Genomic DNA, 21076 nt, shown 5'->3' with positions numbered 1-21076 from the left:
CAAATCCAATACAACACATGACTGAGTACCACTCTCCATACTGTCAAGCATAGTGGTGGCTTTATCATGTTATGGGTATGCTTGTAATAGTTAAGGACTGGGGAGTTTTTCAGAATAAAAAATAAATAAAAAATAAATGGAATGTAGCTAAGCACAGGCATAATCCTAGAGGTAAACCTGGTTCAGTCTGCTTCCACCAGACACTGGGAGATGAATTAATCTATCAGCAGGACAATAACCTAAAACACAAGGCCAAATTTACACTGGACTTGCTTACCAAGAAGACAGTGAATGTTCCTAAGTGGCTGAGTTACAGTTTTGACTTAAATCTGCTTGAAAATCTATGGCAATACCTGAAAATGGTTATCTAGCAATGATCAACAACCAATTTTACTGAGCTTGAAGAATTATGAAAATAATAAATGGCCAAATGTTGTACAATCCAGGTGGGTAAAGTTCTCAGAGACTTACCCAGAAATACTCACAGCTGTAATCGCTGCCAAATTGGATTGTAACATGTTTTGACTTGTGAATACTTATCTAATCAAGATATATTAGTGTTTTATTTTTCATGATTTGTTTTACAAAATGTTCGAATTTTTCTTACATATCAACATTAGAGTATTTGGTGTAGATCATTGACAAAAAATGTCAATTAAACACATAAAAAATTCCACTTTGTACAACAAATTTTGGAAAAGTCAAGAGGTGTGAATACTTTCTGAAGGCACTGTAGTCTGTGGGTAGTACTGGGAGTTAACTTTCCAATACGCGTGTCTGCCACAGGGGGGTAGGGGCTTCTCCAATTTACCGGCGTCTCAGACAGTTCTGTGTCAGTAGCCATAGGATATAGGCTGCCACCATGGACGACCAGGGATATTATAGTAATAATAGAATCAATTTGACCAATTCAGGAGTTAATCGGAGAACAAATAAGCAGTCTGGAAATAATGCATGGCAAGAGCCCGGGGATTCCAATCCTGATGTCAATGTTAACGCACCTGTTAACGCGAACACCGACCCACAAACACAGCAGGATCCAACTCAGCCTCGATAGTGAGTAGTAGCCAATAATATTTATCTACATTAGACTATGTATTTTCCAATGTTTCAAGGGGATATTCGGGCTATATTGATATGGAAGTTTCTCTTCTGCATCAAGTTTAAGAAAAATTGGGAAAAGTTTTGGAAGTATTATTATGTAAAAATTGGGAATGTCATTCAAATTAAGAATGTATTAAATTAAGTATTTATGTAAAGTCATATTCTCCTTTAGGCTACAGTCAATTTCAGTTTCGTTTCATGCCCTTAATTCCTGTGAAGCGGAAGAGAAAACCAGAGATTATTTTGAGGAGATGGAAAATTGCATTGCAATCCTAATAGGGCCTATTGTGTACGTTGTCAATGAGCCGCGCGGTGCATTCTGGGTGATTGTGAGACAAGTAGAGCTCTCCTTTCAGGAGTGAATGGGAGTCAATTGGGCGCAAGTTTAAAAACCTAACATTACCATGGAATTCGTGAACATGAAGTACACATTTATACATCTTTTGGAGATTAACTTGTTATCTGTAATATCGTATAGCTTTGGAATCGTGACATTACGTACTTCCGAGGGAAATAGGCAGGTTTATCGACTCATACCTGATTTGAGAAGGGCTTGCGTGACGATTAAGTTAGCAACCGCGTGACACAGAATGACAACGTAAACGTGATTGGTCGACAGTTTGCTGGGCGGGATGTTATACATTGGCCATTAGTTCCTATCAATTCAATTCAAGGGCTTTATTGGCATGGGAAACGTGTTAATATTGCCAAAGCAAGTGAGGTAGATAATATATAAAGTGAATATATAAAGTGAAATAAACAATAAAAATGAACAGTAAACATTACACATACAGAAGTTTCAAAACAATAAAGACATTACAAATGTTGTATTATATATATACAGTGTTTTAGCAATGTACAAATGGTTAAAGGACACAAGATAAAATAAATAGGCATGAATATGGGTTGTATTTACAATGGTGTTTGTTCTTCACTGGTTGCCCTTTTCTCGTGGCAACAGGTCACAAATCTTGCTGCTGTGATGGCACACTGTGGAATTTCACCCAGTAGATATGGGAGTTTATCAAAATTGGATTTGTTTTCGAATTCTTTGTGGATCTGTGTAATCTGAGGGAAATATGTCTCTCTGCAGCTCAGTTTCCTATCTCCTTCTGTCTCTAATATCTCTGGTGAAAATAGTCTATGCGCACGCATGCGCATATGAGCAGACGCTTGCGTTCTGTTTTGGTGCACAAGAATATTGCCTCTGTCTGGTAAAACCCTTGGCACAGAAGATTATGAGGGTTATTACACGTCTAAGTAGGGGGAGGTATTTACATGTCCCTTTCTCTCGCTTTCAATTCAATTCAATTCAAGGGCTTTCTCTGACTGGTTGCATGACCGCTTGATATGGCAACTGCTCTGCATACGACCGACCGCAAGGCGCTACAGAGGGTAGTGCGTAGTATGGCCCAGTACATCACTAGAGCCAAGCTTCCTGCCATCCAGGAACTCTATACCATGTGGTGTCAGAGGAAGGCCCTAAAATAGACTGTTCTCTCTGCTACCGCACGGCAAGCAACACCGGAGCGCAAAGTCTAGGTCCAAAAGGCTAACCGCAAGCCATTAGACTGCTGAACAGCTAATCAAATGGCTACCCAGACTATTTGAGTTGACCCCCTTTTTACACTGCTGCTACTCACTGTTTATTATCTATGCATAGTCACTTTACCCCTACCTACATGTACATATTACCTCAATTTACTTCGACTAACCTTTACCCCAGCAACTTGTCTCGGACAGGTACCCCCTGGAGGCTCGTTATTGTTATTTTATTGTGATATTTTTTTTCGTGCTTAAATACAAATATATATTAACATGTAGCAAATATTTTCTTACAAAAAACTGTTGGTTAAGGGCTTGTAAGTAAGCATTTCATGGTAAGATCTACACATGTTGTATTAGGTGCATGTGACAAATACAATTTGATTTTAATTTCCATGCTCTCTCTCTCTCAGTTCAGATGGGTTCACCATGATACCACCCATTGAATCACGAAGGAGTAAACTACAAATGAGTAAGTCTCGTTGTAGCGACCCTGGTATATTGACTCTGCCACTTGAGCACGCGTTTGTGGCACAATCGATTTCTGGGGGTCGGTTCAAGGTGCACTCCCTGCCTGTTTTATTACATTTATCCCTCCCTCCATCCCTCTATCCCTCCCTCCCTTCCCATCTACCCCTCCCTCCAGTAATAGTATATATTAGTAATATACTATATATTGTATTATAAACTGGGTAGATCGAGCCCTGAATGCTGATTGGCTGACAGCCGTGGTATATCAGACCATATAGCACAGGTATGACAAAACCTTTGTTTTTACTGTTCTTATTATGTTGGTAACCAGTTTATAATAGCAATAAGGCACCTTGTGGGTTTGTGGTATATGGCCAATATACCATGGCCACGTTGCGTCGTGCCTAAGAACAACCCTTAGTCGTGGTATATTGGCCATATACCACACCCCCTCGTGCATTATTGCTTAAATATACTTGGAATGTAAAATGTCAACATGTTACCATTCTCTTTTAACCTGCAGTGGCTCAGAAAGAAGAGGAGGATTTACAGAGATGGAAGGAAGCAAACAGACCTGGTCCTGTCCAGCTGGCCCCAGAGAGGCTAGGTACACACACACACACACACACACACACACACACACACACACACACACACACACATTAATAATATTATCTTCTAATGCATGTATCTCTGTAAGGTGGTGCTGTGTCATTGGCTGAGGCCAGAGAGAGGCAGCTGTTCGAGTTACGCCGATCTAAACTGCAGAAACAGGTATTCCATCATTACACTTTACAATAAAGATGTATTTATAACTTTATGGTCCGTATTCCATCATTACACTTTACAATAAAGATGTATTTATAACTTTATGGCCCGTATTCGTGCCTGGCATTTTACAATAAAGATGTATTTATAACTTTATGGCCCGTATTCCAGCCTGGCATTTTACAATAAAGATGTATTTATACCTTTATGGCCCGTATTCCATCATTACACTTTACAATAAAGATGTATTTATAACTTTATGGCCCGTATTCCATCATTACACTTTACAATAAAGATGTATTTATAACTTTAAGGCCCATATTCCATCATTACACTTTACAATAAAGATGTATTTATAACTTTATGGCCCGTATTCCATCATTACACTTTACAATAAAGATTTATTTATAGATTTATGGCCCGTATTCCATCATTACACTTTACAATAAAGATTTATTTATAACTTTATGGCCCGTATTCCATCATTACACTTTACAATAAATATTTATTTTTAACTTTATGGCCCGTATTCCATCATTACACTTTACAATAAAGATGTATTTATACCTTTATGGCCCGTATTCCATCATTACACTTTACAATAAAGATGTATTTATAACTTTATGGCCCGTATTCCATCATTACACTTTACAATAAAGATGTATTTATACCTTTATGGCCCGTATTCCATCATTACACTTTACAATAAAGATGTATTTATAACTTTATGGCCCGTATTCCATCATTACACTTTACAATAAAGATGTATTTATACCTTTATGGCTCGTATTCCATCATTACACTTTACAATAAAGATTTATTTATACCTTTATGGCCCGTATTCCAGCCTGGCATTTTACAATAAAGATTTATTTATACCTTTATGGCCCGTATTCCATCATTACACTTTACAATAAAGATGTATTTATAACTTTATGGCCCGTATTCGTGCCTGGCATTTTACAATAAAGATGTATTTATAACTTTATGGCCCGTATTCCAGCCTGGCATTTTACAATAAAGATGTATTTATACCTTTATGGCCCGTATTCCATCATTACACTTTACAATAAAGATGTATTTATAACTTTATGGCCCGTATTCCATCATTACACTTTACAATAAAGATGTATTTATAACTTTAAGGCCCATATTCCATCATTACACTTTACAATAAAGATGTATTTATAACTTTATGGCCCGTATTCCATCATTACACTTTACAATAAAGATTTATTTATAGATTTATGGCCCGTATTCCATCATTACACTTTACAATAAAGATTTATTTATAACTTTATGGCCCGTATTCCATCATTACACTTTACAATAAATATTTATTTTTAACTTTATGGCCCGTATTCCATCATTACACTTTACAATAAAGATGTATTTATACCTTTATGGCCCGTATTCCATCATTACACTTTACAATAAAGATGTATTTATAACTTTATGGCCCGTATTCCATCATTACACTTTACAATAAAGATGTATTTATACCTTTATGGCCCGTATTCCATCATTACACTTTACAATAAAGATGTATTTATAACTTTATGGCCCGTATTCCATCATTACACTTTACAATAAAGATGTATTTATACCTTTATGGCTCGTATTCCATCATTACACTTTACAATAAAGATTTATTTATACCTTTATGGCCCGTATTCCAGCCTGGCATTTTACAATAAATATTTATTTATACCTTTATGGCCCGTATTCCATCATTACACTTTACAATAAAGATGTATTTATAACTTTATGGCCCGTATTCCAGCCTGGTATTTAAAACCCTCACATTCTGTTAATTTCTTGATGATGCCTTCTAAATAGCCCTTGACAGACAGTGTGAGTAAGTTGTCTACTTGTGTTGTGTTGTGTGAAGCTGAGAAAAGAGGAGATGGACCGGCAACGGAAACAGGCTGAGGAAGAGGAGAATGACAGGATGAAGGCTAAACAGCGGGAGAAGGTAAGAGAGGGATGGAAAGGGTGTTAGCACTGTACAAATGCATCTCTTACTTACTATTGATGTCACTGTATTGTTACATACCAAATACTGTAGGTATACAGGAGGTATTGTTTCTCTCTGTAATACCATTTCATTCCAACAGATGTCACTGCAGACAGCTGGCAGGCACACTAATCCTAGATGTGGTGATTGAATGAGAGAGAGAGAGAGAGAGAGAGAAAGAGAGGAAAATAGACAGAGAGGAAGAGACATATCCACACCCATCATTAAGGAGACAATAGTTCCCTGACTGATTGATGGTGTTTCCAGGAACCACAGGCTGCAGCAGAGAGAGCTGTTACACATGTTTGAGTCCATGTCTGGCTGTCCTCCTCTGAGTGGTGAATACAGACAGAGATGTCTTGATAGTGGTTCATGAAGGACACCAGAGCAGTGGTTACGGAACCTTTAACGAGTCACCTTAATAACATTTCAAGCACTGTCTTGTGACCCACCTAATGAAGCTGACCATGTTTCTCTCTACAACCTAGTCCTTGATTGTAACCTGAGAGGGAATGGTTACGACAAGTCCCTACTAATTAGTAACAAGTCACGGATGTGTTCAACTATGTTACAGGCTGAGAGACTGGAGGAGAGGAGAGAACAGGAGGAGAGGCAGAGGAGAGAAGTTCTCCAACAGGACCACCTCAGGTCAGCACTTTGAACTTGTGAATAAATAAGGTGTTTCTCTAGCAGACATCAGAGGAGATGGAGGCGTGTGACACACACTTAACCTGTCTTTCCCTGTTTACCCTCACATCCGTCACTGAACCATGTAAATCCTTCTACTCACCTGAAGTAACATACCGTGTCATTACAGGTGGAGGAGAGTCAAAAACTGAAGGAGAATGCAGAACCCTTGCACTTTAATGGATGTTTATGTACAGAGTGTTATGTGCAGGAATCTCTTCTCCAAAGCATAATAATATTAACACTGGTCCAAACCCTTAGCCCTTAAGCACCCAACAGAGTTATTGTGTTATTGGAACCCTGGCTACATTCCAACCCCTCTGGAGGAACATTCTGTTTGATGTCACACCACTGGCACCAGCCTAACAACAACAAACATGACACACACTAGGAGAACTGTAGGGAAGGAAAAATACAAACATGTACAGACAGACGGACGGACGGAGGGAGGGACGGACAGACGGACGGACGGACGGACAGAGGGACGGACGGAGGGAGGGAGGGACGGACGGACGGAGGGACGGACGGACGGACGGAGGGACGGACAGACGGACGGACGGACGGACGGACGGACGGACAGACGGACGGACGGACGGAGGGAGCATGTTGGAGTCAGGGGTAAAGAGAGGAGAGGCAGTTACAGAGTACAGATGACGGGGCTACAGATGGGACTGAGACGGGGACAGGACCGTTCGGACAGAGGACTGAGACGGAGAAAGGACCGTTAGGACAGAGGACTGAGACGGGGACAGGACCGTTAGGACAGAGGACTGAGACGGGGACAGGACCGTTAGGACAGAGGACTGAGACACAGGACAGGAAAGAGGATGAAGACAGTGAGAGTCAGACCAGGACAAACAGACTAGGTGACCACTCTGTGAGGGAGAATCAGGAGTGTCTGCAGAAAACATTAACACCACTGTGTGTGTTTGTGTGTGTGTGATCTGCAGGAAGACAAAGCAGTTCCTTCAGAGGGTGGAGAGGTCAGATGCAGCTCCATTGGCAGTGACTAGTGCCTCACACACATCACCCTGGGTAGGACTATGTGTGTGTGTATCCTAGACAGGGCCCTGGGTTTGGAACTCTCAGAGCTGTGGCTGTGAGGTCAGGGGTAATTCACACCAATGGATCCATCTTTGTATACGATCTGCTTTCATTGACCGGGGTGGAGTGGGGATAAACTCAGCCCCAGAAATGTTGGTCCAGCCCAGCCCGGGGAGAGGACCCATCCCCTTAATATATTATCCTCTGGTTAGAGCTAGTGGACACTTTGTGTGTGTGTGTGTGTGTGTGTGTGTGTGTGTGTGTGTGTGTGTGTGTGTGTGTGTGTGTGTGTGTGTGTGTGTGTGTGTGTGTGTGTGTGTGAGAGAGAGAGCCTGTGCACAGAGAGACTTTAGAGGTTGTGATTGGATTTAAGTAAGTGTAAATAAATACACACTAGAAGTCTTGCCGTCTCTTTCACTCTCTCTCTCTCTGTGTCTATCTTTCTTTACCCTCGCTTTCCTTCTCCATCTCTTTCTCCATCTCTTTCTCTCTCACTCTCTATCCCCCCTCTCCTCATAATTTGATGGTTCTAGGAAGGGAGTTGGTGGGGTGAGGCTCACAGAGTTCACATAAAGTACGGAGAGATGGCGAGATAGAGAGGGAGAGGGGGGGGGGGGGGGAGTTCACTGCCGACAGACCAAGGGTGGAATAACCTGCGTAGTTCTGGTGAAAGTACCTGGAAGGAAGCCAATGAGAGGCCAGGATGCAGGAAGACCTGCTAATCACAGATGTCATCTTTGCTATGTCATCCAGGTCGCTATGTCAACCAGCTCCACAAGAACCAATCAATCTACCTGGAGAGGATGGAGAAATAGACCACAAGCCATCATAGCTTAATGTGTGTAATATACTATTGTTTGTATGTAGTGCTAATAATAGTAGTGTTGATGTCTCATCTCAGCCCTAGCCTGGTCTCAGTGGTGTCGTGTCTGGTGATGCTGCAGACAGCAGACAGGGGAGAGCAGGAAGGAAGTTTCTCAGGGTTTGAGTATGTGTGTGTTAGGGAAGGGTTTCATACTGTACTGTACTGACAACAGTATTATGTGTCAACTGACATCTTTATTCAAATTGCACACACAGCTGTGGTAGACAGACAGACAGAGGAAATGTTTTCTTGTGTGGCCTTTCTCATTGTTGTGCAAGTTTCTCTAGTTTCCCTTATTTCTAAACTTATTGGGAGAATTAGCTGTGCCAGGAGCGATAGAGAAGGAGAGAGAGAGGGTGAGGAGAGGGAGAGAGAGAGGGTGAGGAAAGAGAAAGACAGACTGAAGAGAGGGAGGGAGAGAGAGAAATAGAGGGAGAAAGAGAGGAGAGGGAGAAAGAGAGAGAGGGTAAGGAGAGAGAGAGGCTGAGTAAAGAGAGAGTGAGAGAGGGAGAAGAGAGAGAGAGAGAGGGTAAGGAGAGGGAGAGAGAGGCTGAAGAGAGGGAGAGAGAGAGAGAGGGTAAGGAGAGAGAGAGGAGAGGGAGAGAGGGAAATAGAGAGAGAAAGAGAGGAGAGGGAGAAAGAGAGAGAGGGTAAGGAGAGGGAGAGAGGGTGAGGAAGGGAGAGAGAGGCTGAAGAGAGGGAGAGAGAGAGAGGCTGAAGAGAGGGAGAGAGAAAAAGGGAGAGGCAGAGGGACAGAAAGAGAGGGTACGGAGAGGGAGAGAGAGAGAGGGAGCGAGAGAGGGTGAGGAGAGAGAGAGGGAGAGAGAGCGATGGGAAGAGGGCTGCATGCAAAGATGAGGAAATAGAACAGGAATCGAGAAATAGAGAGAGTGATAGCAGAAGAGAGAAAGGAATTCCTCTCCCTGACAGGCAGTGACTGTAGGATAACCCAGACGGATAGAAACATCACATGACACTACCTGTCATCTCTGTGGAGACAGTCATACACAGAGTAATGTGTGTAGCGGTATGCCTCTCCAGTTTCCATAGAGATCCTACATTCTATTCATATATTTTCTGCTTGTTTTCTCTGAAAACATGGTAGTGAAGGAGTGTCAGGATGTCTGTGTTCCTGCTTTACTCTCTATTGATCTGGTCTTCTGGAGGTGCTCCAGACTGCAGTACTGGATCCGTCCAAGCTAAACCAACGTCACAGACCCAGTGATCAAAGCCGCCGAACAGGAGGGGGAGAGCAACGGGAAGAAGGGGGAGCGAGGGGGAAGAGAGTGTGGTTGATGTGGTCTCTACTGGGGTACTGGGGAATTTGTTGTTCTTTCAGAGATGGTTCCTTAAGGGACGATTAATATTCCTTATATCCTCTGTTTGTGTGGGTAGTGTGCGTACACGTGTGTGTGTGTCTGTGTGAGTTTTGTGTTGTGTGTGCACTCCCTACTCTCCAGAGTTGGAGGATAGAGAACAGAGAAAGAGCCTGACACCAGAAAAACAACTCACTCTCTCTGTCTGTCTGTCTGTCTGTCTGTCTGTCTGTCTGTCTGTCTGTCTGTCTGTCTGTCTGTCTGTCTGTCTGTCTGTCTGTCTGTCTGTCTGTCTGTCTGTCTGTCTGTCTGTCTGTCTGTCTGTCTGTCTGTCTGTCTGTCTGTCTGTCTGTCTGTCTGTCTGTCTGTCTGTCTGTCTGTCTGTCTGTCTGTCTGTCTGTCTGTCTGTCTGTCTGTCTGTCTGTCTGTCTGTCTGTCTGTCTGTCTGTCTGTCTGTCTGTCTGTCTGTCTGTCTGTCTGTCTGTCTGTCTGTCTGTCTGTCTGTCTGTCTGTCTGTCTGTCTGTCTGTCTGTCTGTCTGTCTGTCTGTCTGTCTGTCTGTCTGTCTGTCTGTCTGTCTGTCTGTCTGTCTGTCTGTCTGTCTGTCTGTCTGTCTGTCTCTCTCTCTCTCTCTCTCTCTCTCTCTCTCTCTCTCTCTCTCTCTCTCTCTCTCTCTCTCTCTCTCTCTCTCTCTCTCTCTCTCTCTCTCTCTCTCTCTCTCTCTCTCTCTCTCTCTCTCTCTCTCTCTCTCTCTCTCAGAGGCCTGAGACCCTGTGTTCTTATGTTCCTGTCCCGCAGGCCAGAGCCCAGGAATACAGGTCAGAGAGGAGAGAGGAGGAGAACACCGCTCTACAGCTGAAGAAGGAGGAACAGAGGATGAAGGTAGCCTGTCAAATATACAACCATTGCTAACAAATGTTATCGGTATATGTAGCCCAAGCAGGAATGAAACTACAGTTCAGTTATGGGTGCAGTACCAATCCATGTTCTTCCCCTCAGAGTGAGGTTTTGGAGGAGAAAGAGAGTAATCAAGAGGAGGAGAGGATGAGAGAATTGAGAAGGTGTGCTCATTTTTACAACAATGTTCAAACCTAGTTGTCATTTTTTTTATGTTGAGTGATCTGTTTAGACATTGTTCCCTTATTTATTTTGTAGTAGTTGGCTGGACGGCCTGTAATCTGTTGATAATTCTAATCTCTTTTTAATAGTTTAAAATATACTATTATCCCTGTAAAGGAGATGTTGCTTGCAGCGTTACAAACATTAGCATAGAAACATACTGAATACATTCCAAGGAAACACATACATTTTATAACACACAAATGATTATGTCTGGTGGCAGGGGGAGATCAGCTTTCCTCGACCGACTGCAGGGTGGGGGCACAGAGGTTGCAGGGGGGCAGAATGAGCTACAGCGCCCCCCTGTGGCTTTGGGGGAGGACAGGAGTGGCTGGCAGACCCATAGCCAGACCTCCCGACCACAAGACACCTTTACATCCCCGGAGCCTGACCCAACACACAGCACCTCAGAGTGGCGAGAGGAGACCAGTAAGACACACACGGATGCACGTACACATACACACTTGCACACTGGGTACCGTTAATTACAATCTGTCAGTAAGGGAGGGAAATTCTGGTGTCTCTGAGCCAAGCTGTCAGAGAGAGAGTCGGGAATGACTTCACGGCTCTCAACTCACTCTCCATGGGCCACTTTGACCACTGCCCCCTATCTACAAAAAAGGCAATAATACAGTGTAGTGGAAATACAATTCCAAAATAATGTATGAATCAATGTGTCAGAGACATTCCAGTGGTCAGGGCTTGAAACACTTCTTACAGATGCTTCTGACATTATTTCATTATCCTGGTGCCAAGGTGTGCAGTCTTCAGATGTGTGTGTGTGTGTGTGTTTGTGCAGAAGACTAAACCCTTTAAATGAACCCATCAATGGCAGCAGCCATTGCCAAAGCCCACATAGCAGCAGCAGGACAGGAGCAGATGTTCTGTTGACTAGAGTTTCATCATAACAAAGGTACGCTTTGATTCCCTTCCCACGTTCCTGGGCATCTGTAGCTGATGGCATCTGATGCTTGAGCTTATTTCTGTTGGATTTCACTGTTCACATCAGGACCAGTTCACTTCAGGACCAGTTCACTTCAGGACCAGTTCACTTCAGGACCAGTTCACATCAGGACCAGTTCACTTCAGGACCAGTTCACTTCAGGACCAGTTCACTTCAGGACCAGTTCACATCAGGACCAGTTCACTTCAGGACCAGTTCACATCAGGACCAGTTCACTTCAGGACCAGTTCACTTCAGGACCAGTTCACTTCAGGACCAGTTCACTTCAGGACCAGTTCACTTCAAGACCAGTTCACTTCAGGAACAGTTCACTTCAGGAACAATTCACTTCAGGACCAGTTCACTTCAGGACCAGTTCACTTCAGGACCAGTTCACTTCAGGACCAGTTCACTTCAGGACCAGTTTACTTCAGGAACAGTTCACTTCAGGACCAGTTCACTTCAGGACCAGTTCACTTCAGGACCAGTTCACTTCAGGACCAGTTCACTTCAGGACCAGTTCACTTCAGGACCAGTTCACTTCAGGAACAGTTCACTTCAGGACCAGTTCACTTCAGGACCAGTTCACTTCAGGACCAGTTCACTTCAGGACCAGTTCACTTCAGGAACAGTTCACTTCAGGACCAGTTCACTTCAGGACCAGTTCACTTCAGGACCAGTTCACTTCAGGACCAGTTCACTTCAGGAACAGTTCACTTAAGGAATAGTTCACTTAAGGAATAGTTCACTTCGGGAACAATTCACTTCAGGAACAGTTCACTTCAGGACCAGTTCACTTCAGGACCAGTTCACTTCAGGAACAGTTCACTTTAGGAACAGTTCACGTCGGGAACAGTTCACTCTAGGAACAGTTCACTTCAGGACCAGTTCACTTCAGGAACAGTTCACTTCAGGACCAGTTCACTTCAGGAACAGTTCACTTCAGGACCAGTTCACTTCAGTAACAGTTCACTTCAGGACCAGTTCACTTCAGGACCAGTTCACTTCAGGAACAGTTCACTTCAGGACCAGTTCACTTCAGGACCAGTTCACTTCAGGAACAGTTCACTTCAGGACCAGTTCACTTCAGGACCAGTTCACTTCAGGAACAGTTCACTTCAGGACCAGTTCACTTCAGGACCAGTTCACTTCAGGAACAGTTCACTACAGGACCAGTTCACTTCAGGAACAGTTCACTTCAGGAACAGTTCACTTCAGGACCAGTTCACTTCAGGAACAGTTCACTTAAGGAATAGTTCACTTAAGGAATAGTTCACTTCGGGAACAATTCACTTCAGGAACAGTTCACTTCAGGACCAGTTCACTTCAGGACCAGTTCACTTCAGGAACAGTTCACGTCAGGAACAGTTCACTTCAGGACCAGTTCACTTTAGGAACAGTTCACGTCGGGAACAGTTCACTCTAGGAACAGTTCACTTCAGGAACAGTTCACTTCAGGAACAGTTCACTTCAGGACCAGTTCACTTCAGGAACAGTTCACTTAAGGAATAGTTCACTTCGGGAACAATTCACTTCAGGAACAGTTCACTTCAGGACCAGTTCACTTCAGGAACAGTTCACTTCAGGACCAGTTCACTTCAAGAACAGTTCACTTAAGGAATAGTTCACTTCGGGAACAGTTCACTTCAGGAACAGTTCACTTCAGGACCAGTTCACTTCAAGAACAGTTCACTTAAGGAATAGTTCACTTCGGGAACAATTCACGTCGGGAACAGTTCACTTCGGGACCAGTTCACTTTAGGAACAATTCACGTCGGGAACAGTTCACTCTAGGACCAGTTCACTTTAGGAACAATTCATTTCAGGACCAGTTCACTTTAGGAACAGTTCACTTCAGTAACAGTTCACTTCAGGACCAGTTCACTTCAGGAACAGTTCACTTCAGGACCAGTTCACTTCAGGACCAGTTCACTTCAGGACCAGTTCACTTCAGGACCAGTTCACTTCAGGACCAGTTCACTTCAGGACCAGTTCACATCAGGACCAGTTCACTTCAGGACCAGTTCACTTCAGGACCAGTTCACTTCAGGACCAGTTCACATCAGGACCAGTTCACTTCAGGACCAGTTCACATCAGGACCAGTTCACTTCAGGACCAGTTCACTTCAGGACCAGTTCACTTCAGGACCAGTTCACTTCAGGACCAGTTCACTTCAAGACCAGTTCACTTCAGGAACAGTTCACTTCAGGAACAATTCACTTCAGGACCAGTTCACTTCAGGACCAGTTCACTTCAGGACCAGTTCACTTCAGGACCAGTTCACTTCAGGACCAGTTTACTTCAGGAACAGTTCACTTCAGGACCAGTTCACTTCAGGACCAGTTCACTTCAGGACCAGTTCACTTCAGGACCAGTTCACTTCAGGACCAGTTCACTTCAGGACCAGTTCACTTCAGGAACAGTTCACTTCAGGACCAGTTCACTTCAGGACCAGTTCACTTCAGGACCAGTTCACTTCAGGACCAGTTCACTTCAGGAACAGTTCACTTCAGGACCAGTTCACTTCAGGACCAGTTCACTTCAGGACCAGTTCACTTCAGGACCAGTTCACTTCAGGAACAGTTCACTTAAGGAATAGTTCACTTAAGGAATAGTTCACTTCGGGAACAATTCACTTCAGGAACAGTTCACTTCAGGACCAGTTCACTTCAGGACCAGTTCACTTCAGGAACAGTTCACTTTAGGAACAGTTCACGTCGGGAACAGTTCACTCTAGGAACAGTTCACTTCAGGACCAGTTCACTTCAGGAACAGTTCACTTCAGGACCAGTTCACTTCAGGAACAGTTCACTTCAGGACCAGTTCACTTCAGTAACAGTTCACTTCAGGACCAGTTCACTTCAGGACCAGTTCACTTCAGGAACAGTTCACTTCAGGACCAGTTCACTTCAGGACCAGTTCACTTCAGGAACAGTTCACTTCAGGACCAGTTCACTTCAGGACCAGTTCACTTCAGGAACAGTTCACTTCAGGACCAGTTCACTTCAGGACCAGTTCACTTCAGGAACAGTTCACTACAGGACCAGTTCACTTCAGGAACAGTTCACTTCAGGAACAGTTCACTTCAGGACCAGTTCACTTCAGGAACAGTTCACTTAAGGAATAGTTCACTTAAGGAATAGTTCACTTCGGGAACAATTCACTTCAGGAACAGTTCACTTCAGGACCAGTTCACTTCAGGACCAGTTCACTTCAGGAACAGTTCACGTCAGGAACAGTTCACTTCAGGACCAGTTCACTTTAGGAACAGTTCACGTCGGGAACAGTTCACTCTAGGAACAGTTCACTTCAGGAACAGTTCACTTCAGGAACAGTTCACTTCAGGACCAGTTCACTTCAGGAACAGTTCACTTAAGGAATAGTTCACTTCGGGAACAATTCACTTCAGGAACAGTTCACTTCAGGACCAGTTCACTTCAGGAACAGTTCACTTCAGGACCAGTTCACTTCAAGAACAGTTCACTTAAGGAATAGTTCACTTCGGGAACAGTTCACTTCAGGAACAGTTCACTTCAGGACCAGTTCACTTCAAGAACAGTTCACTTAAGGAATAGTTCACTTCGGGAACAATTCACGTCGGGAACAGTTCACTTCGGGACCAGTTCACTTTAGGAACAATTCACGTCGGGAACAGTTCACTCTAGGACCAGTTCACTTTAGGAACAATTCATTTCAGGACCAGTTCACTTTAGGAACAGTTCACTTCAGGAACAGTTCACTTCAGGAACAGTTCACTTCAGGACCAGTTCACTTCAGGAACAGTTCACTTAAGGAATAGTTCACTTAAGGAATAGTTCACTTCGGGAACAATTCACTTCAGGAACAGTTCACTTCAGGACCAGTTCACTTCAGGAACAGTTCACTTCAGGACCAGTTCACTTCAGGAACAGTTCACTTAAGGAATAGTTCACTTCGGGAACAATTCACGTCGGGAACAGTTCACTTCGGGACCAGTTCACTTTAGGAATAATTCACGTCGGGAACAGTTCACTCTAGGAACAGTTCACTTCGGGACCAGTTCACTTTAGGAACAATTCACTTCAGGACCAGTTCACTTTAGGAACAGTTCACGTCGGGAACAGTTCACTCTAGGAACAATTCACTTCAGGACCAGTTCACTCTAGGAACAGTTCACTTCGGGACCAGTTCACTTTAGGAACAATTCACTTCAGGACCAGTTCACGTCAGGACCAGTTCACTTCAGGAACAGTTCACTTCAGGACCAGTTCACTCCAGGAACAATTCACTTCAGGACCAGTTCACTTCAGGAACAGTTCAAGTCAGGAACAGTTCACTTCAGGACCAGTTCACTTCAGGACCAGTTTACTTCAGGACCAGTTCACTTCAGGACCAGTTCACTTCAGGACCAGTTCACTTCAGGACCAGTCCACTCCAGGAACAATTCACTTCAGGAACAGTTCACTTCAGGACCAGTTCACTTCAGGACCAGTTCACTTCAGGACCAGTTCACTTCAGGACCAGTTCACTTCAGGACCAGTTCACTCCAGGAACAGTTCACTTCAGGACCAGTTCACTTCAGGACCAGTTCACTTCAGGAACAGTTCACTTCAGGAACAGTTCACTTCAGGACCAGTTCACTTCAGGACCAGTTCACTTCAGGAACAGTTCACTTCAGGAACAGTTCACTTCAGGACCAGTTCACTTCAGGACCAGTTCACTTTAGGAACTACTGTTACTTGTCATCACATCTGTAAAATACTTTTGCTCTCAAGGTCACATCGCACCCATGAAAACTTGCATTAGTTACCCAAGGCAATGCCTAGGCTTTGCTCAGTGGGTTTCGCAGGAGACCTGGGTTCGAACCCAGCTGTCATCACAGTACACATAGTTTTCTGCCTGTCAGTGCAGAGCTTTGCCTGGCCAAACTATCTCAGCCATCATCCCTGACAAAGCAACGCCATTCATCCTTTCTAACCAGTTAGCAGCAGCCTGTGAACTGGCTTGGATGGCTCAGTGGTTTGGAGCATGGGCCTGGCAATGCCAGGGTTGTGGGTTTGATGCCAGGCTTTTGGGTTCCATGCCGGGGTTGGGGGTTTGATGAAAGGGTTGTAGGTTCGATCCCGGGGTTGTGGGTTCGCTGCCAAGGTTGTGGGTTCGATGCCAGGGTTTTGGGTTCGTTGCCAGGGTTGTGGGTTTGATGCCAGGGTTGTGCGTTCGATGCCAGGGTTTTGGGTTCGTTGCCAGGGTTATGGGTTCAATGCCAGGGTTGTGGGTTCGATGCCAGGATTGTGGGTTCGATGCCAGGGTTTTGGGTTCGATGCCAGGGTTTTGGGTTTGTTGCCAGGGTTGTGGATTCGATGCCAGGGTTGTGGGTTCGATGCCAGGGTTGTGGGTTCGATACCAGGGTTTTGGGTCTTTTGCCAGGGTTGTGGGTTCGATGCCAGGGTTGTGGGTTCGATGCCATGGTTGTGGGTTCCATGCCAGGGTTTTGGGTTCGTTGCCAGGGTTGTGGGTTCGATGCCAGGGTTGTGGGTTCGATGCCAGGGTTTTGGGTTCGTTGCCAGGGTTGTGGGTTCGATGCCAGGGTTGCGGGTTGATCCTGGAGACACCCGTCAACTTGGATCCGATAGCTGTTGTAAATGGCCATGTTCAGTAACCACCCTCATTAGGGTCTAATGTACAGAGTCCAGTTGTCAACTGGAAATAGTTTTGGAGAAAAGCATCTGTTGGCTAAATGGCCGTGGTGATTAGGATATAAAGAGGATGCTAGTCCTTCACCACCATAACACTCCTAATCTCCTCCTGGCTGGCTGATGACCTCTCCCTCCAGGCTCCTCACACTGCCCTGCTCAGTGTGTGTGTGTGTGTGTGTGTGTGTGTGTGTGTGTGTGTGTGTGTGTGTGTGTGTGTGTGTGTGTGTGTGTGTGTGTGTGTGTGTGTGTGTGTGTGTGTGTGTGTGTGTGCGTGCGTGTGTATGTGATCAGGGACTGCTATATTGTGGTTAGTTGGAGGATCAGGTTGGATCAGAATGACTATGGTGGAAGATCAGTGTTTCTTATTTTTCTTTCTCTCCACCCCCACCCCCCTCTCTCTCTCTCTTCTCCGGTCATCTATCCTTCCTGGCTGAACCAGATGACCCAGCAGAGAGCGTCATGGGAGTGTCCTCTCAGACTGCAGTGAACGGGCTTGGTCTGGGATGAGACTGTCATCCTTATGTCTTGTCTGACTGTGTGTGTGTGTGTGTGTGTGTGTGTGTGTGTGTGTGTGTGTGTGTGTGTGTGTGTGTGTGTGTGTGTGTGTGTGTGTGTGTGTGTGTGTGTGTGTGTGTGTGTGTGTGTGTGTGTGCATGTATGTGTGTGGGATTGGATGAGGCTTTGGTGTTTAGAATACAAAGCAGAGCTCTGTCATCGTTTCTCATTACAAGGAACATTCATCCAAAATCAAAACGTTTCATAACTCATAAAGTGGTCTAAAGTCAAGTCTAAATTCGACGGCATCTGTTGCACAGATCCAGCTGTATACAGAAGAAATATACAGTTTTCATTTAGGGTTTGATAGGTCAGGATATGGTACCTCTGTCTCCATACCCCAGCATTTAGATACAGATGTAGGATCTTAATTTGATCACTCTTTTGTTGCTGAAAATGTTCCAACTGGAAATGCAGATGAGCTTCGTGAATCACATAAATTCACTGAAAACCCACATTAACACATGGTTATATTAACAGTATTGCACTTTTCATGTAGCCTACTTTTGGCCGGCTAATAGCCAAACCACCAATCAAGCAACATTATGGACAAAGCGTTCAAATCCTGTTGCTGCAGGATTATTTTGCTGTGACAATATACATTTGAAATTAAGATCCTGCATCTGTATTCAGAACTAAAGGATCATACACTGTGTGTGGTATAAAACTCCATGAGAGCAGTTGTCTTGCTTTCCCAGGCTTGTCAAGAGACCGCAACAAAGGATAACTTTGTTACCTAATATGACTGGAAAAATCATACATGTGCATAAATGTAAAATGTAACACTGAACTCTGTTTTTCTCTCCTCCAGATCCAGACTTTGAGTGGGTTGTGATGAAGCTTCAGAATAGCTTCCCGTTCTGTGAGAGACCCTTTCTGGAGGACATCGTCATTCAGTGTAACGGAGACTATCAACAGGCCTATGACTTACTTATCTAGTGTTGCGGAGACTACCAACAGGCATGTGTGTAAGTCTAATGACAACCCTTGTGTATTAACTTTTAGTGCTGAATCTTCCTCATATCTTCATCTAGTACTAGTGAACCTTGAAAGTAATAGTAGAATTGTGAAACTTGATTCCGTAATAATGATAATATTGTGAAACTTGACAATATCTATTGGATCAAGTAATGATACTATTGTGAAAGGTAATATCTTAGTAATAATAATAGAGTGAAACTACTTCATTTCTTCAGCACAAATTACAAATTGCTCCATTGTGTCTGACATTGATTTAGGATGTTTTTTTACAAATGAGTTGTAGGTCACTAGGATGAGTCAGCATCTTTATATCCATTTGGCTTTTAACAAGCTCATTGTGTTGTTATGGAAACATCTGTCCTGTTTTCTGTTTCTCTGTATAAAGGCTAATCACAATAACATGTTTGCTTATCCATTACAAGGGTTTGTCATCTGTATGATGGACAACAATAGACCGTCTCCCTTGGTGTGTCCTATTAGATAATATGTTGGGTCTTCATGTTCTGTGTCACCTCTGGTTTCGCTGAGATGTTTGACTTTTCACTTTGTATTCTTCAGATGTTTCCCTGATTGAATTAGTATTGTAATGTTTGGGTCAGCTATCCAGGGCTGTGTTTAATAAATCGCTGTTCAACACGATACGATACATGGTTGGAGAAGCTTTGTCTTTCTATGATGCTATACTTTGTAAGGGTACTTGCGAATATGTCTTTGTCAGTTGACCCAAAATAGAACAACATAGAAGCCAGTGTTTGTAACAATAGGACACAAAGGTGATTTTAAAAAACAACACTTCCATTCATTATTTACCGGACAATAGCGATGTCATCCCCTTCTTATAAATGATCAGAACATAGAACAGAGTGGTACTTTCACATGGCGCAGGGTTGTGTTACTGCCAACCAAAACCCCTCTCAGACATAATGGAAGTACTTATGGTAAATGTGACTCCACAAAGTCTTCAGAGATGACCTGGAGATCTTCCTGTTCCCATCGCTAAACTGGGCCAGGTTGAGATACAGTAACTTAACAACCAACGTCATGCCTCTTCAGCTACACAGTGAGGATAGGAGTACACCTGAACACACCTGCCATAGCTGAAGCAGCTTGTGTGTGTGTATATATATTGTTTCCAATGGGATTTTCTTCGCTATCTCTTAAGTGGACGAGTCCTCTGTCCCTAGATGAATGTTGTGTGTACATACAGTTGACTAAATCGTGGTACAAACCACCACCCTCAGCATAATCAAACCAGTATTGCACAAAGCTTTGTCTTGATGAGACCATGCTACAATAAGGTATCACATGATGATTTTCGGACGGTATATGTGTATCTGTTACAGGATCTGGCACACACACGAACGCGCATACACACACACACGCACGCACACACACACACACACACACACAGTAAGCAGTAGCAGCTGACTTGACAAGTGTGTATGATATGCACAGGAAACGTGGGAGGTTAGCTACAAAGAAGACAGAAACTCATAGAATCGACCCAAAATGAGTCAACAATGTCAAAAACAACGTTTCTCTCAGGGATGTAGATATAGCTAGCCCTAACCCTAACTTCCTGTCCACACCCCAGCTCAGCCCTAACCCTAACTTCCTGTCCACACCCCAGCTCAGCCCTAACCCTAACTTCCTGTCCACACCCCAGCTCAGCCCTAACCCTAACTTCCTGTCCACACCCCAGCTCAGCCCTAACCCTAACTTCTTGTCCACACCCCAGCTCAGCCCTAACCCTAACTTCCTGTCCACACCCCAGCTCAGCCCTAACCCTAACTTCTTGTCCACACCCCAGCTCAGCCCTAACCCTAACTCCCTGTCCACACCCCAGCTTAACCATATTTTACTACTACAATGTACATCTGTGTGTGTTTCAATATGGCTAGTTACACAGCCGATAAGGTACATGGATGCATTTACAAAAAGTGATACAATCTCTCCCCAACTCTCAGTTTGAATGCACAGTATCTT

At 43.9% G+C, this 21076-nt stretch overlaps 1 protein-coding gene across 3 annotated transcripts; it reads left to right on the top strand.

The window, feature by feature from the left end:
- Window positions 1-716: 716 nt before the first annotated feature.
- epsti1 (epithelial stromal interaction 1) lies at window positions 717-19729 on the top strand. 3 transcript variants are annotated; one of them, XM_036974893.2, is made up of 11 exons: window positions 717-1056; window positions 3063-3121; window positions 3644-3727; window positions 3821-3894; window positions 5780-5863; window positions 6480-6553; window positions 7543-7627; window positions 10615-10698; window positions 10816-10877; window positions 11159-11364; window positions 18921-19729. In XM_036974893.2, exons 1-11 carry the CDS (start codon window positions 863-865, stop codon window positions 19046-19048), a joined length of 1134 nt encoding a protein of 377 aa, XP_036830788.2. In that variant the 5' UTR covers window positions 717-862; the 3' UTR covers window positions 19049-19729. The 3 variants fall into 3 exon arrangements, with proteins under 3 accessions (XP_036830788.2, XP_036830791.2, XP_090086274.1); XM_036974896.2 differs by lacking the exon at window positions 717-1056 and adding an exon at window positions 2243-2847; XM_090230148.1 differs by lacking the exon at window positions 717-1056 and adding an exon at window positions 2246-2374.
- Window positions 19730-21076: the final 1347 nt, after the last annotated feature.

Source organism: Oncorhynchus mykiss, chromosome 3 (assembly GCF_057628025.1).
Source record: "Oncorhynchus mykiss isolate SJ-2025 chromosome 3, ASM5762802v1, whole genome shotgun sequence".
Classification (NCBI taxonomy): Eukaryota; Metazoa; Chordata; class Actinopteri; order Salmoniformes; family Salmonidae; genus Oncorhynchus; species Oncorhynchus mykiss.
The sequence above is the reverse complement of the archived record's forward strand: the minus strand, read 5'-3'. Positions and strand labels throughout refer to the sequence as shown.

Bases quoted from the DNA above. Each gene is read 5' to 3' on its own strand.
- epsti1 (XM_036974893.2), top strand. From the start codon at position 863: ATGGACGACCAGGGATATTATAGTAATAATAGAATCAATTTGACCAAT. The intron at 5,864-6,479 runs GTAAGAGAGGGA...ACTATGTTACAG, and splicing joins AGGCTAAACAGCGGGAGAAG to GCTGAGAGACTGGAGGAGAG. The intron at 10,878-11,158 runs GTGTGCTCATTT...GTCTGGTGGCAG, and splicing joins AGGATGAGAGAATTGAGAAG to GGGGAGATCAGCTTTCCTCG.